At 53.7% G+C, this 17029-nt stretch overlaps 1 protein-coding gene across 3 annotated transcripts in view; it reads right to left on the reverse strand.

The window, feature by feature from the left end:
• Positions 1 to 2804: 2804 nt before the first annotated feature.
• Positions 2805 to 17029, reverse strand: part of FRMPD1 (FERM and PDZ domain containing 1) — a 73142-nt gene continuing 58917 nt past the window's right edge. For 2 of the 3 annotated variants that reach the window (XM_054031259.1, XM_054031260.1), the window contains exons 10-16: positions 16212 to 16348; positions 15101 to 15227; positions 14381 to 14476; positions 10397 to 10579; positions 9043 to 9190; positions 7250 to 8050; positions 2805 to 5325 (exon numbers count right to left, since the gene is read on the reverse strand). In XM_054031259.1, the coding sequence (XP_053887234.1) occupies positions 2918 to 5325; positions 7250 to 8050; positions 9043 to 9190; positions 10397 to 10579; positions 14381 to 14476; positions 15101 to 15227; positions 16212 to 16348 (3900 nt within the window). In that variant the 3' untranslated portion in view covers positions 2805 to 2917. Of the gene's footprint in view, positions 5326 to 7249; positions 8051 to 9042; positions 9191 to 10396; positions 10580 to 14380; positions 14477 to 15100; positions 15228 to 16211; positions 16365 to 17029 lie in introns of all 3 variants that reach the window. The other variant, XM_054031261.1, reaches the window with a different exon arrangement.

A 17029-nucleotide genomic window follows, 5' to 3' on the forward strand; every position in this document is an offset into this window, starting at 1 on the left:
GTTATGCCTTTTGCCCACCAGGGGCCACTGTAGCACTAGAACAGAACAGCTGCTTCCGGGCTAGCCCCATCTGCTGCTAGGGAAGAGAAGGTAGCACCCTGCCTGTGGGGCCAGGTCAGGAGACAGGGGATATGCGGGGGAGGGAGGTAGAAACAGTGTGGGGCATATGGGTCTGCTGGGGTGTGTGTGTCACAGACAGGTTCATAAGGGACATTGAGGGAGGACAGACTGGGGGAGGGGCTGAATGGGAGAGGAGGTGGAGGTGCGGGGCCCTAGGGGGACACAGGGGAGAAGGTGCAGGGACACATGGGGATGAGGGGTAGCTGCGTGGGGGCACAGGGACACATGGGGGTAAGGGGTAGCTGCGTGGGGGCGTGGGGGCATGGGACACGTGGGGGTGGGGGCGTGGGGGCATGGGACACATGGGGGTGGGGGTGCAGGGATACAGGGGGTAAGGGGTAGCTGAGTGGGGGGCGTGGGGACACGTGGGGGTAAGGGGTAGCTGAGTGGGGGGCGTGGGGACACGTGGGGGTAAGGGGTAGCTGAGTGGGGGGCGTGGGGACACGTGGGGGTAAGGGGTAGCTGAGTGGGGGGCGTGGGGACACGTGGGGGTAAGGGGTAGCTGAGTGGGGGGCGTGGGGACACGGGGGGGGTAAGGGGTAGCTGAGTGGGGGGCGTGGGGACACGGGGGGGGTAAGGGGTAGCTGAGTGGGGGGCGTGGGGACACGGGGGGGGTAAGGGGTAGCTGAGTGGGGGGCGTGGGGACACGGGGGGGGGTAAGGGGTAGCTGAGTGGGGGGCGTGGGGACACGGGGGGGGTAAGGGGTAGCTGAGTGGGGGGCGTGGGGACACGGGGGGGGTAAGGGGTAGCTGAGTGGGGGGCGTGGGGACACGGGGGGGGGTAAGGGGTAGCTGAGTGGGGGCACAGACATGGGAAAGGGGGTGCAGGGGAGACATGGAGGTGTTAGCGAAGGTGGAAGGACACATGGGTTGGGGGATGCACGGCCCTATGGGGACAGGCAGATGTGCCTGACTGAATGGGAGCAGCCAGGGTCTGCATGGAGGAGGGTCCCTAACAATCTCCCTCTACCCCTCAAAAACCCTGTTCCCTACGTCTCCCACCCCCCCCCCCCCCCCACCCCCAACAACTCCCCCCCCCCCCCCCCCCCCACGTTCACACTCCGGCTCCTGCCCAGCAATTACTTCCCTCAGCATCTCTGTTACCCCCAACTTCCCCAACCCTTTGCATTGCTTGGGGGGGGGGGGGGGCGGTGAGAAATACAGTTCTGTATTTATAGGCCTACTAAGGCACCTATTTGTCAAAACCATTTCCTGAATCTTTTTCATTGTCCGTATTGTTACAGACATACTTGCTGACACCTATTATGAAATAAATTACCAAACTAATTGAAACTGGTCTGAGTGTGTTATTTTGGCAAATAAAATATGCAGAATTTTGCAGACTTTTCAAATACTGGGTGCAGAATGTTTAATTTTTTGGTACAGAATTCCCCCAGGACTCTCTCTCCCGGCCCTCCCTCCAAATTCTAGCAGTGCCACCGCACACAATGACCCCCTGCCCCCTTGGGCGGGTGTGCAGGTAGAGGGGAGGCTTTGCTTTTTGACGTGGTGTCACGGCTCAGCTTCCAGCCCTGCTGGACGTCGCTGCTGGGTGGAATCTGGACGTTGGGGTTGCTGTTAGAGGCTGTCGCTGGAATGTGTAAGTGCCTGAGTTGTCTAATGGAAGGCAGCCTTTTAAGCAGAGGCCACAGCTGTGTTACGTGTTGTCTAACCCTGCGCGGAGCTTGTCCATATGACACAGTGCCTAATGCCCTGTGGTCACACTCCCATTCTGCCCCCGCCTAGCCCCAGGGGGCGTGGCTACAGGGAGAAGGGGAGGGGAGTTTCGGGAACACATCCTGCCTTCTGCTTAGTAAGTTGCTGCCTTCAGTGATTTCAAGGCAGTTGCTGCGTTATACTAACTGCTGAACGGGGGCTAGTCTAGCTTTGTTATAAGCTACTGGCCGTGGTAGCTGGTTTGTGGTTATACCACGCTGCTGCTGCTGCCTTCAGGTGTTAAGTTCTCTGGAAGCTGCAGAGGAACCATTGGCAGTGGAACGACTTAGCGCTGCAGGTACTGGAGTCGGATTCTACAAAATCAGTTTCCATTGCAACTCCGACAGCCGCCCCGAGATTGTGGGGTGGAGAATGCAGAGCTGACCCTGCTGTCGGACGCTACGTTCCATTCAGTGCCTGTTTACAATGTCTGAAATGTAAAGTAAGATCAGGGCCGGCTTTAGCAAGTGCGGGGCCCAATTCGTGGGGCTTGTACTCACCGGGCGGCACTCCTAGTCTTCAGCGGCACTTCAGATTGCCGCGCTCCGGCCGGGGTTGTGGGGCCACGGACTTGCAGGGCTCGGGCCGGCGCTCTGGCCGGGGGAGAGAGGCCGTGGGGCTCGTGCTGGGGGAGCGGGGCCCTCTTAAGTGCGGGGCCCGATTCCGGGGAATCGGCCTAAAGCCGGCCCTGAGTAAGATGGGACGACACGCCGCGCTACCCAGGAAACACACCCCAAACTGGAGCCATGGGAAAAAAGCCACAAACTGCACTCTGCGTTCGAGACCATTATTTTTTTATACAGACAGAGCGGGTGGGGGGGCTGTGGACTCACCTCCCCCAACATTATCCCCTGATGGACTGGAACATCCTCGAGTGAGCAAACAGGGCCGCTGACCCAAACTCGGCTGAGTCTTGTGCATGATCCTGCCTTGAGGTGTGCGGCCAGACCGCTGAATGACTCGCATTGCTTTTCTGCAGGAGATATTTTATTGGGTTAATGGGTTATACAGTAAACGTTTGTTGGGTACTTTCCTGTCAGCGGTACACGAGTTTAAGAGTCTGTCTCATGGAGCTGCTGTCTTCACACCGCCGGCGCTGCCCTGAACCGCTGGGTTAGACAGAACACTGCTGCCGTGAGGGCTGTGCCCTGGCGTGCTAGCAGCGTGGCACTGAAATCGCGACAGTCCTTCCCCCCGGTCTGGAGAGCAGCACGGACAAACTGATGGTAGGTGCAAACCACGTCCTTCAGATTGACGGTGAGCTCCTTGTGGCGTCTCCCGCACAGCCCACAGGCTGTGAACTGGAAACACAGCGCTGTCAGTCGCATGAGGTCCTGGAAGGTCTCCTGCAATGCACTGGGCAGCTCTTCAGAAGGCCTGTCTGGTTGTAGGACCTTCTGGCAGCTGGCCATCAGCCTGCGGGACTCCGCGCAGAGCACGTGCTTGTGTTCAGAGTAATGTTCTGCGCACGTATCTTGAGGGTGTTTCGTTCGGTTTCCTGAGAACTGCCTCACAACGGCCTGGAGCTCTGCCACATTTGCCAGGAACGGAGAGAAGTCAGCCGATGACTTCCCTGCTCTCTCTTGCAACTGAGCCAGCGCTTCCAGGTGAGATTCTGGCCATGGGCCGTTTTCACTCACACTCTCGTCCGTGGTCCTGGGAGGGGGCTGGTCTGGAAACGACAAGCTCCCAGCAGCCGGTGGGGTTGTTAAAGGCCTGGAGGAAGTGCTGTGTGCAGAATCAACATACTCATAATCTAGGTCATTGTCTAGCCCCCGGAAGCAGCTGGCGTAAGACAAGTGACAGCTGCACTTGTCCGTGCCAGCTTTGGGGAAGAGGGTCCCCTTAACACTGGTCAAGCCCAAAGGACGAGTTGTGCTGCAGCTCGTAGACACCGGGGCATCTTTTTCATGGGCCACACAAAGCAGCGATTGATCTGCACCAAAGTTTCCCTCTCTGTGTGCTGAGGCGCCACCAGTGTCTTTGGGGGAAGGAGAACGTAGCCCCGGTGATGTGTTGAAGTGGCAGCCCTTTCTTTGCTCTGCGGTCTCCTCCGTGAGAAGGGGAGTCAGAGTGGGCTGGGGCTGTTCGTGGCGACCATCCGCACATAGTGCATCTTCTCTGGGTTCTCTCTCCTCTGTGCGCTGGCCACTAAGCAGCTCCGGAGGAGGACGCGCTTTCGGAGACGCTGAGGAAAAATGCGTTTCCTTCCTTAGGGCACCTGAGTCGGAATGCTCTGCTGTCCAGGGACGTCGGTCAACAGCTTGGTCAGTATCTTCTATGCCCCCCTGCTGGCAGGGCATTGCTTGGTCTGTCCTGGTTCCAAACGAAAGCCAGGAGAGGCGAGTGATTATTCCCGACGCTCCGTTAAAGTCGGACAGCAGCTCCGTGGCATTAGAGAAACCCAAATGGTTTTTATCTTCCACTCTTTTTAAGGGTTCTTCATTTAGGTTCGTGTTGGTTTTCTCTCCAGATACCATTTCAGCCTCTGGCTTCACTGCACAGCTAGTGGGACCAGCTGTTCCCCTTGCAAAGGGAGATGATGGCACAAGCAGTTCACATGCTTCTCCTTTATCAGCAGTGGATAGAGAACCCGGGTCTGAAGCTGCAGCCTGGGGCGATGGCTTGCCTCTGTAGCACCCCAATGGAGAAAGAACTGGCACAGCACTAGCAGGTATCCCTCCTTCGCCCGGCTGTGCAGACGTCTCAAGTTCACGGTGGGCTTCCAGAGCCTCCACGGCACTCTGTGGCATCGGCTGCTCTTGCGGCACCGTGCGGGTTATACATCCATCCTCGGTTTCAGAAAATGGGCGACCACAGCCACCGGGGCTGTCCCAGGCGCCTCCTGCTTGTTCTGGGTTTCTGATGTCTCCCAAATGGAAGGCTATTTCAGGACTTATGCAGCCACTGTCACGCGTGCATGCAGAACCAAGAGGCCCCAGGCTGTTCTCCGCACAGCTGGGCAATGGGGTTAGGTCCGAAGTTTCTTTCCCTTCCTGGTCACCGTGGAGCTGACTGGCTGAAACGGAAGGGATGACCGAGGCGGTTACTGAGTTGGTTTCTGTGGTGTCAGGCTCCATTTCCATGAAGGCAGATGAAGGGTTTTTACTCTTGGCTTGGCTCCAAGGCTCTAACTGGGCAAAGGTCCTGGCTACCAGCAGCGGGGGTTCCCCGGTGGTGTCGTCCAAGGAGGATGTCATGCGAGTGAGAGAGATGGAGGGCAGCTGGGACTCCCGTTCAGAGCAGCACGCAGGATCAGTGCTCTCCAGGGCGGGAGATGGAGCCACCGGGAAGGTAACCTGCGATGTGTAATCCGTCTGTAGGAAAGATCTCCTCTTTCTCAGGCTCTTGGCGTGCTTCAGCTCCTTCTCCTTTCTGTGCTTCTCCCTGGTAGCTTGTCTCGACATGCAGCTTTCCCCCAGGTTGTAGCACCTTGACTTCTTCAGGAAGCAGGAATCGCCCTTCCCCTCACGGGTCAGTGCCTTAGAGCCTACCAGGAAAGAAGAGAACACAAGGGTAAGGAAATGGTAGTGTACACACAGAGGGCCACGGGTTGTTCATGGGATCTCCTGGACTGATGAGAACCATGCATCGGGGATGGCGGCCATCTTGGCTGAGACACCGGGGATTGAACTGGGGACCCTTGAGCACTAAAAGCACGAACTGCTATAGTTTGAGCTAAAGCTCTGTAAATGGGGGGCTGTGACAAACTTGCGTCCTACGTGGCTCGGCACAGAGGGGGTAGCTCATAGGATGGTTTAGGTTAAGAACTAAGCAGAAGTTAGGTTTGGGGCCTAAGCATACAAGAGTATAGGAGACAGAGTGTTATGGGAAAGTAAGACTTAGCAAGGACATGACCCAGGGTTAATTACACTAACTGCTGAACAGGGGCTAGTCTAGCTTTGTTACAAGCTGCTGGTCGTGGTAGCTGGTTTTTGCAGGGTTTTTAAATGAGTGTTTTTGAGAATTGTTTGTTAAAATGCGATCTCCATTGATAGCATGGGAGGGACGGGGGTGCAGCTGTTAACTTCAATAGTGTGGATTGTAAAGAGCCCATAAGGCGGTGGTAGAACTAGAATTCAGGGAAAGGGCAGTTTCAGGTTAATTATAAAAGGGGTAAATTCGTGAAAAAGGTATGGTTAGGTTCCAGGATAGTAAGGCTGTATCTCACTCCGTTGTCCGGGGACGTATCACCCATTGACACACCATTTGGAGTGGGAGTATAATGGTAGCAGGGTGTAAGTGCTAACGGTATGGCTGTTTGCTTAACGAATCATTTTTCTTTTGAAAACTTTTCTTTTTTGGGGTTTACTCTAGGTCTTAATTGGTGGGGGTGATGGATGGATAAGGTGGTCTTGGAATTTCTGCCTGGGTTTCAGGTTGGAACTAAGGGAAAAGAAGTGAAGGTTGCGTGAGTGCCTGTAGCTATACATTTCTGTGTTGTCCAGACATGGGCTGGTGGGCTGTAAAACGGAATGGTAGTTTGTGATCTGTCCGAGGGGAAGAGAGAGGAAGCTGCAGTGGGTTCTCCTGAGGTTTTGGGGCTGAGTTTAAGCGATAGCGTTTTTCAACTTTTAGTCTGGGGTTTTCCTTAGGTTTTAAGAATGTCTAAGAATCATCGCTCGGTGTCAGGGGTTAGGCAAGCCTGGCAGGAATGGGTCCCTATCTCCTTCCTGGCAGCCTCCCACCATCACACAGTGGCTCCTCCCTCCCTACACGGCTTTCCCGCTTCCTTTTCTTCTGGCCTGCTCCTGTATCTACACCTCCCAGGATTCCTGCCAGCCGACGCCACCCCCAAGCACAGCCGTCAGCCTCTGGGCTCCTACAGCATTCGTGGGGACCACACACACTTTGCAAAGTCCATCATGTACACAGCGAACACAGCAAACTCACATGGGTACTACGAAGGCTTAATGACACGTGTACCTTTAAATAACATGCGTGTTCCATATGTATCTGTACTCCGGTGTGCTTGTGATAGCGGGTGGGGTTTCGAGAATGCCAAACTGTTTTAGGAGCACAGGTCTTGTGACTTTCACTGGGACTGGTGCGCCGAACTCACCTGGGTGCTACTGAAAAATCCCACCCAACCCTATAGCTCCGATAGCGAGGCGCTCTCTCTGCACGGCATTTCTGCCTGCAAGGGATTCATTCTTGGAGAAGGGACGTTTAAAGCTTGTTTGCGAGCCCAAAGAGCTTCAGGACAACCTTGGGAAATTGAATAAGGGGGACATGTTCTCGGCATTGTGGATCTGACGCATGACCACCCCAGGTTCATTATTCATCACTCGTCCAGCCGTACCACCCAGAGGACCCCAGGAATGACAAGGTCCTGTCCTGCCAGGTGCACAGGGTAAGAGAGCGTCCCTGCCCTACTGATCTGATTTATTACATAAGCTCTTCTCTGAGCGCACCTGCCAGGGCGTCTGTTGGGGTCAGCCGGTCCGCGGCATCGTAGAATTCATCCTCGGAGCTGGTGTCCCCGAAGCCTGGAGGCGGGTGCAGGATGAGATCAGACTCCTTTGCTGTTGGATCCACCTTGCAGAATCCCTCCTGCTGGCCCGACTCAGCCAGCAGGTCCTTCAAAGAGCCGTTCCCTGGGCTATGATTGAGGATGCTTCTCTCTCCGTTGCTGCCTGGAGATATGCTGGAGCAGAGACTGTAATACTCCATCACGTTCTCTTCCGACAGCTTGGTCTTGAGAGCCGAAGCATCCGCCACATTCTCCCCTCTTTGCTCGGGGCTTGTCTGCTCAGGCACAGGGTGGCTTCCTTGGGATAACTGCAAGAAACAAAGGAAATCTTCAGACTCTGCCCCACCGCTCTCCTCCTTGTTGGCCAGAGCGAAGACGCTCTTGTCTTGGCAGTTGAGTTCTTCAATAGTGGGTGTGAAAAACTGGAGGAACTGTGGCCTGCTGGAGGAGCAGGCCTCTAAGTCGTCCTCCTCCAGAGCGTCCATCGAGTCACTCGAGCCACTGGTCTTGCAACCTCTGCTCTCGGTATTGGCCGAGTCAGAGGCTTCGGACGCACTGTCCGTCACGTCACTCCTGCCTCCGGGGTTTCTGCTTTCTGGCTCCAGCTCAGGCAACTCCTCCTCCTCCTCACACAGAGGTTGGATGCTGCCGGGGTTCAGCCAGGGGGGGTCCAAAAAGCGCTCTGCAGAGGAATCCAATTCCCAAGAGTCTTCGGAGTCGCTGCAGGCTCTCGACTCGTACCCTGCAACGTAAAGACACCGTGCTTGCTGTGAGCGCTGGCCAATGCAAACGGCTGGGTAGAGCAGCTGAACTAGCACAGAAGCAGCGGCATTTCAGTCCCCTTGCACTCCTAGAAAGAGACCCACTCCTGTGACTGCTGCTCGGATTCCGAACAAACGAGCACAGAGCACAGTCTGTCCCACAGGGCCACGGCCTGCAAGCGGAGGCCAGTGCTGGAGCTGGTCACTAATACAGTCTAATGCCTAGATTCCCAGGCTGAAGGGCCCACTGGGCCCACCTAGTCGGACCTGCCCGGTAACACAGAGCTTTCCGACGGGAATTCCGGCCTTGATTTACAAATTGTGGTGGATTCCCCATCGCGGGCAACTCTCCGTGAGTCGGTGCAGCCATTAATTACTCTCACTGTTAAAACGTTACACCCTATTTCCAGCCTGAATTTGTCTAGCTTCGACTTCCTGCCTTTGCATCGTGTTAGACCTTTCTCTGCTAGATCCAAGAGCCCATTCGTCAATATTTGTACTATTGACTGATCAAGTCACCCCTTAACCTCTTTGTTAAGCTAAATAAATCGAGCTCCTTGAGTCTATCACTGTACGGCAGGTTTTCTAATCCTTTAATCATTCTCGTGGCTCTTCTTTGAACCCTCGCCTACGTGTGGCTTATTATTGGTATTATAATGATAATCATTACTATTATTTCTTTGTATTGCAGTAGTGCCTAGGAGCCCCCGTCATGGACCAGGTCTCACTGTGCCAGGTGCTGTACAGACACAGAACAAAGGCACAGTCCCTGCCCCAAGTGGCTTCCAGGGTAAGCAGAAAGAGACCAGTCTTTCCAATAGCTTCAAGGAGTTGGGAGCCGTGAGATGGGGCTCAAGAGGGGACTAACTTCCTAGGAGAAAACTCTGCACCTGACCTGTGTCTACGGTGACAGATGCTCCTACGTGATTAGTCAACTCACCACCCTTCGTTGAAAAAGGCGACTTGTTCTTACCTTCTTCCGTGGAGATGCGGTGGGCCTGCTGCTTAGCCTCCCCCCACATGAATATGGTGATGCCCGAGTCGACACACAGCCTGTAGTAACCTGCAATGAGGCAGGCGAGATCCTTGGCACTGTTTGATTCTAGCATCAGCGTCAGCAACTGTAACGAAAAAAAACGTGTTAGGCCCCCTACGTGACCTGCAGAGATGTAAACTAAATAAAAGGACATTCCCCATCTCCCAGATACGGAGAGGTGAATTACAGAGTGGGCCACAAGGAGGAAGGGAAAACCGATTTTTCTTTGCTGCCCAGTGTCCTACTGACGAAGGACTAGCCAAATATTTTTAAAAGGAATCTCATTTTCCTTGACCGGGCTGCATCTTTTCTAATGGCTTTCCTGTCTCCCTTTGCATTGTATCCAATGCAAAATATTTTACCTTAAAAGAATTGTCAAGGGACAGTTAAGCTCTGATAAATACAGTCTGCTAGCGTGTCAAATGGTTAGGCACTCGGAGACAATTCAGTGTTAAAGCACATTGGTCATGATAGCCAGTGATATACTATAAAAGTAACGAAGGAAAAAAGTCCCACCACTGCATTTATGAAGATAACAGAAACAGCAAAACAAACGCGTCGCTGTCTTTACTAGCATTAAGAATTCAATTAGACCAGGGGTAGGCAATCTATGGCACGCGTGCCAAAGGCGGCACGCGAGCTGATTTTCAGTGGCACTCACACTGTCCGGGTCCTGGCCACCGGTCCAGGGGGCTCTGCATTTTAATTTAATTTTAAATGAAGCTTCTTAAACACTTTTAAAACCTTATTTACTTTACATCCAACAATCGTTTAGTTATATATTATAGACTTATAGAAAGAGACCTTCTAAAAAAGTTAGAATGTATTACTGGCAGGGGCGGCTCTATGTATTTCACCGCCCCAAGCACGGCAGTCAGGCTGCCTTTGGCGGCGTGCCTGCGGGAGGTCCGCTGGTAACGTGGATTCGGCGGCATGCCTGTGGGAGGTCCTCCAGTCCCGCGGCTTTGGCGTGCCTGCCGCCGAATTGCCGCCGAAGCCGAGGGACCGGTGGACCTCCCGCAGACATGCTGCCGAAGGCAGCCTGACTGCCGCCCTCATGGCGACCGGCAGGACGCCCCCGGGGGCTTGCCACCCCAGGCACGCGCTTGCTGCACTGGTGCCTGGAGCCGCCCCTGATTACTGGCACGCGAAACCTTAAATCAGAGTGAATAAATGAAGACTCGGCACATCACTTCTAAAAGGTTGCCGACCCCTGAATTAGACTGTCAGATCGTTGAGAAGATGGAAGAGGAACTCTCCCGACACACGCCTCATTTGAAGCTGCAATTACCTTCACATCCTGAAGGTAGATTTTTACCATGCTCGCTTTCTCAGACTCTTCGGTAAGCTCTAGCCTGCCGATGTTAGCAAACTCTGCCAGGGGGCTTATGATGTTGAGCTTGTTATTGATAATCTGGCTGATTCCATACTTAGCTCCGACCAGCAAGGCGACATACGATTCCCTGTCCTGTAGCTACCGGAGAAAGGTGGGTTAGAATCCAGCCATAATAGCAATCTAAACAGGAACCTCGTGACAAGGCGGGACGTAGAATCCTGGGTTGTGCGTTACGGCTTGGCACGTTTCAATTAGGGGAAGCGGCCAACTTTTACTGGCCCCCGAACCTGACTAGTGGGTAGCTCCAGAGACAGTTCCCAGACACAGAGACTAAAGTGAGATGGAGGCTGCCTGCCTCACCTGGTACATCTACACGGTCACTGGGAGGGTGCTACCCTGCACGGCTGGACGGAGGCGAGCTAGCGTGCTAGAAATAGCAGCGTGGCTGCGGTGGCTCAGGCTAGCTGCCCGCGTACATACCCACAGGATCGGGCAGCACTGTACTTGGGCAGCTGGCCACGCTAGCGCTAGCTGCCTATCCGTGCTGGGAGGGTCCTCCCAGCTGCAGGGCCGATTCTAGGGTTCCCGTAGCGGGGGGGGGGGGGGGGGGGTTGGTATTCAAACAACAAGCCACCTTCCAGAAGGCCAAAGGCTAGTTCGACTCCTGGAAAATCGGGGCTTTTAAGCGTTTAAAACAGTAAAATGTGGCAACTGTGGCTGGTATTTTGCTGTGATTTAGAATTTCTATAAAGGATGAAGACTCTCCAACCTGCTGTTCCGCTGGCTAACTCTGGACACCTTTGCACATAGTTTGGCCTTTCTGACAAACAATCGGGGGCCCCCTGAAGATCTTTTTTTGGGGGCGGGGGGGATGTCCCCTTTTCTGCCCCTCACTCTGCCAGCGCCAGGCCTGCCCACCTGCTGTGGAGACGTACCCGCCTGTGGTGGAGAGAGACACGGAGCCAGTGGGGGATGGCCAGGGCTTGGGGTTGCCAGGGCCTCCGTTGAGCTGACGGAGAGCTGTTGGTCTCCCGGGAAGGGACACCAGCCCACCACATGGAGCTCCAGTCCCACTGCCCACACTTGGGCAGGTGGGGCTCTTTCATTAGATCCATTGGGTCTGGTGGGACTTTAGGGGTTGTTGTTGCAAGATCATGTGTTTAACATCCTGGCTTCCTTTGCCTGCTCCCATCCCCATCTTTTAATTTACCCCTGTCCCTCGTGGGAATAAAATGCTGGGCATCTTTCTGTCGGTCCTTCATTTACCATAGCTGGTTGTCGGATGGGCTGCGGGCTTCGGCACCGAGCGCTGCGAACCTGGGGCTTGTCGGCCCCAAAGTGGCTCACCGAGGAGAGAGGATTACTGGGATCTCCCTCCCATGGGCATCTACATCCTGTTAAGTGACCCCCCCCCAGATTCTAACGATCCATTTGTAAGACATTCCACCGCTCGAGAGCCAGGATGGAGCCCCCTTCCCCCCAACGTGGCTGCCCCGTCAATCTCATGGCAGAGGCGCACACTGGGGTGATCAGCGCCCAGGCACATCGCTACACCCTCCGCTCTCCCGGAGCTGGCGTCGGGGGGAGAGGAACAAGAGTTCTGTGCTGTGAAACGTTTTAGTCCCCTACTGCCCAAGAAAATCTATCTATCTATTATGAAATATTGACATTTCCCCACAGAAAACAGACACTGTTCTGGAAAAATTTAATTTAATCAAAAACCCAATTTTCCACGGACAGGCTAGAGATGGAAAATGTTCAACTTGTCCTACTCAGCGTGAATATGGATAGAGCAATAGTAATCCACTGGTGAGCAGAGCCGTCCCTTGGGTACGGCGAATCAGGGGGACCGCCCCGGGCCCCGCGCTTTGGGGGGCCCCGCAGGAAGCAGGCAGGGAGGTGAGGTGGGTGGGCGAGCAGGGTGAGGAGGAAAAGGGGCGGGCGAGCAGAAGGGCGGGGGGGCGAGAAGTAGCCCCCTTACCGGAACCTCCTCCTCCCCCCAGTGCCTCCTGCCCGTCGACAGGCCCTGCCGATCAGCACCTCCCCCCTCTCTCAGTGCCTGCTGTGGATCAGCTGTTTCGCGGGGTCAGAAGGTGCTGGCGGGGGGGGGGGGGGGAGCAAGGGCGCAGCACACTTGGTGGAGGGGGCGGAACTGGGCAGGGAAGAGGGGGAGCGGAAAGAAGCAGAGCAGGGGTGGGGTCTTGGGGGAAAAGGGTGGAGTGGGGGCAGAGCTGGGTGGGGGGGAGAGGAAGAATATCCTCTGGCAGATTAGAAACTCGCCACCTATGTCCCGGGCCCCCCCCACCCCTAGGGACGGCCCTGCTGGTGAGTGTTCATTCCAGGCCCCCGTCTCCACCTGGTACTCAGAGGACATGAGCATCACAGCTGCCAGCTCTAGAACCTGGCTCTCTAGCATAAATTGTAGCAGTTCTGCTCTTAGCTCTGGAGGTCCTTGATTCAATCCCATGTGTCAGGCAAGGTTGGGTCATGCCTTATGTCAGGAGACCTTCTTTCAAAGGGAAAGCATCATAGAATATCAGGGTTGGAAGAGATGTCAGGTGGTCATTTAGTCCAACCCCCTGCTCAAAGCAGGACCAACCCCAACTAAATCATCCCAGCCAGGGCTTTGTCAAGCCGGGGCTTAAAAACCTCTAAGGATGGAGATTCCACCACCTCCCTAGGTAACGCATTCCAGTGCTTCATCACCCTCCTAGTGAAATAGTGTTTCCTAATATCCAACCTAGACCTCCCGCACTGCAACTTGAGACCATTGCTACTTGTTCTGTCATCTGCCACCACTGAGAACAGCCGAGCTCCATCCTCTTTGGAACCCCCTTTCAGGTAGTTGAAGGCTGCTATCAAATCCCCCCTCACTCTTCTCTTCTGCAGACTAAATAAGCGCAGTTCCCTCAGCCTCTCCTCATAAGTCATGTGCCCCAGCCCCCTGATCATTTTTGTTGCCCTCCACTGGACTCTCTCCAATTTGTCCACATCCTTTCTGTAGTGGGGAGGCCCACAACTGGACGCAACACTCCAGATGTGGCCTCACCAGTGCCGAATAGAGGGGAATAATCACTTCCCTCGATCTGCTGGCAATGCTCCTACTAATGCAGCCCCCACGAAGACCAAATAAAATGCAGTAGCAAGGGCACACTGTTGACTCATCCATTTTCAGGGGAGGTTAAATCTTGGCCCAAACCAACATCAGTGTATTTTTTTTAATGGCATTTAAAATATTCTCAGATCTTCGAAGGGCATTAGAACCTGCCCATGGAACAATGGACCAATCGCATCTGAAGATCCACAAGACCCACACTGAATGCCACACCTGTGCTTTTTAACAACACATAAATAAAAGGATCCTCGGTGAATGGTTTTATGGTCTTGACTTCAAAGGAGCTATGCTGGTTCGCATTGGCTGAGGCTCTGACCCAGGAGTTAGAATGTGACTGCTGGAAAGGGCCCAAGAGAAATGCGCACGTTTGGTTGAAGCAGAAGCGCCAACACTCCCCATGGGGAGCGGTCCGTGGCAGATGGGAGCGCAGGGGAGGGATGTGAAGGAAGACATGGGGAAGCTTTACGGATTGTTCCAGGGAGCTGCTCTGATGCAGAACTGGGAGAAAGCATGAAGGTGGTTGAGGGCAAATACGACTAATGGGTGATAAAGCGAGTGTTGCTGGCAGAACAAATCTGGGGGAGATACCCCAGCAGCAAGTTAATGGGTTGTTTTTGACTCTCAGCTGTTAAAAAAATTAGACATTCTGCTTTACAGAAAGTGCGCTTTAATCAAGACGAGGCTTGGTCAGTTTCAGCATAGTGCTAAAAATGACTCCCATTGCACGAGTTTGTTTCCCACAGCATGGTAACACAACACACAGAAGGGATGGCCAGAGAAAACACAAAGATTTGCCAAAATCACAGACAAATGAATGCACATACCATTAGGGTGGCATTAAAGATTTTCCCGCTATACATTTTCAGGTCTCCAAGTATCTGCAGGTAGCTCAGACGCACCTGTGTGGCCGAGAGGACGTGCTTGGATTTTAAAGAAAAGAAATATTGCTGAGAAAGTTACAAACCAACCACTGGGACAAGTTGAGCATGTGGGTAAAGGGGTTTCTAATTTGTTTATTTGGATCTAACCAGACGTGTACAATGCACAGGACTGGATGGATTTGAGACACACACACACACACAGACAAAACAACCTCTGACTAGATGACTGCCCTCCTCCTATGCACAGCAGGCAAGAATTCAGTTCCAGGGCACACTAAGGCAAAGCTGGCAGTCCAGGGGGTCACTGGGAATAATCTGCTTAGGAGGAGACCCAACTTTGTGACTTCTGGCTCCCATCTCGGACAACCCTGTTGACAAGGGCTGGTCTATACCTGCAGAAGCAGTGCACAAGCAATGCTAATGCTGGGAGAAATGGCTGTACCAAAGGAGAGGGGACTGAGCAAGAAGAGTAAAGAGGTGCAATGCAGCCCCCATGAAGACCAAATAAAATGCAGTAGCAAGGCTGGGAGGACCCCAGCTGGAGAAGGCTGGTTGTAGAGCATGGTGCTAAAACCATCTTGGCTCAGTCCCACTGAGGCTGGGCTCAGTGGCCAAGCCGGATGGCTTTCATTGAGTGACCTCACACACATGCATAGGTTCTACCTTTTGTCTCGGGTCCAGTAAGATTTGGTTCCTTTTCATGTGATAGCTGATGGCTTTCTTGATGTCTTTGCCTTTCATGTTTCGGAGTAAAGTCGGAGATATAAAGTTTTCTATTCCCCAGTCTTTCCTGCCATGAAGACAGAGCAGATGGGTATGGCTCAAAGAGAAATTACGGGCTTGTTGCACAAATTCCTGGCTGAGTTTCTCTGGCCTATGTCATACAGGTCAGACTAGGTGATTATAATGGTCCCTTCTGGCCTCAATCTATGGACTGAGGATTCCGTTCGTAAAGTGCACTTTGCTTTGCTTAAAAGATTATTATATTTTGGTGTCTTTCGGGTTAACAGTTCCCGCCAGTCTAAGATTAGAGGCCAGTTGTTCCAATGGAGAATTTTTCCAACATAATAAGTATCACTTGCTAATTAAGCACATCATGGAGTTTTCTCTTGATGCGCCTGTTAGTCAGGGCATGGCATATTTGACGATAATTATTAAGTCAGTGGCAGAGGTGAACAGATAACCCAACTGGGGCTGCAGGTATTAAGCTACAAACGTCTGGGCTATTACTTAACAATGGCCCCTTTACAATTTTTAGGAGCGAGGTTGTTTTACCAGAACAACCCACGCAATAAGCGTGTCTGCCTAGGAAGGGGACATGCACGCTATAGATTGGCTGGGGGCCATTCCTGGGCAGTTATGACTTTGGCTACTGCACTCAGAACTCCCAATAAACACGCCGGCAAGAGGCAACCTTTATTTAAATGAAATCCTGCCCCGTGCAACAATAACCACCTAACACGTTACGGTAGTGCTGCTGTAGAGGCCCACTGGCTGACATTTCTAGCTGTTACACCATGCGAGCAGTTTAGAAGGGAGATATGAGAGAGTTGGTTTTGTGCAGCCATCTCAAACGGCTACTCATCTATCTCTAAAAGGATCTGCATAACCAATATCTGGAATCGGTATTAAACAACAAGGACAAAGCACATTCCAATCGACTATCACTGCCCTGACCTAGCCACTTTCCATTTCTCTGGTGCCTATCACAGCCCCAGTACAAAAGATATAAGGGACGAGGGTCAGCTAGAACGGCAGAGAATTTTCCACTTACTCTATATATTTGAAAGAGACTTTCTGCGGCTGGGCGCAGGCATAAATCCGCTCTTGTATATGCAGCGCTGCCAGGCGCAGGGCCACGCTGCACTTCATTTCGACAGCAAATCGCTCCTGAAGCACATCGCTGCAGCTCTGGAACGGACACAGCCTGGTTAACACACGCAGGGGGGCACGGCAAAAAGGAAGAATGACTTTGCTTGGGTGTCCCCTTTTGCCTGGCTCAACCATTTTTGATTCACATGCGAAGGGCGCCATAGGCGCCGACTTCCCTGCTTTCCCCTGGGTGCTTGACCCCCACTCTGCCCCCAGACCCGCCCCCACTCCATCCCTTCCATGTGACCCCGCCTCTGCCCCACCCCTTCCCACCCCTGCCACAAAGTCCCTGCTCCAACTCTGCCCCCATTCCAACCCCTTCCCCAAATCCCCACCCCGGCCCTGCCTCCTCCCCTGAGCGCGCCACGTTCCTGCTCCTCCCCCTTCCTCCCAGCACGCCACCAAACAGTTGTTTGGCGGCGGCTGGAGGGAAGCACTGGGAGGTAGGCGGAGGAGCAGGGATGTGGCGCACTCGGGGCGGGGGAGGAGGATGAGGTGGGGGGAGGTGACGGGAGCTTGGCTGCCAATGGGTGCAGAGCACCCACTAATTTTTCCCCGTGGGTGCTCCAGCCCCAGAGCACCCACGGAGTCGGCGCCTGCGAAGGGCGCAAGTAACTAACAAGTCAAGGGTCAGATTAGGAATCTCTAAGCCACTCAGAGCCAGATAATATCCACGCAGCTTTCGGCACCAGTTTAACAATAGTGATTTAAATACACCTT

The sequence above is a fragment of the Malaclemys terrapin genome, chromosome 6 (assembly GCF_027887155.1).
Source record: "Malaclemys terrapin pileata isolate rMalTer1 chromosome 6, rMalTer1.hap1, whole genome shotgun sequence".
Classification (NCBI taxonomy): domain Eukaryota; kingdom Metazoa; phylum Chordata; order Testudines; family Emydidae; genus Malaclemys; species Malaclemys terrapin.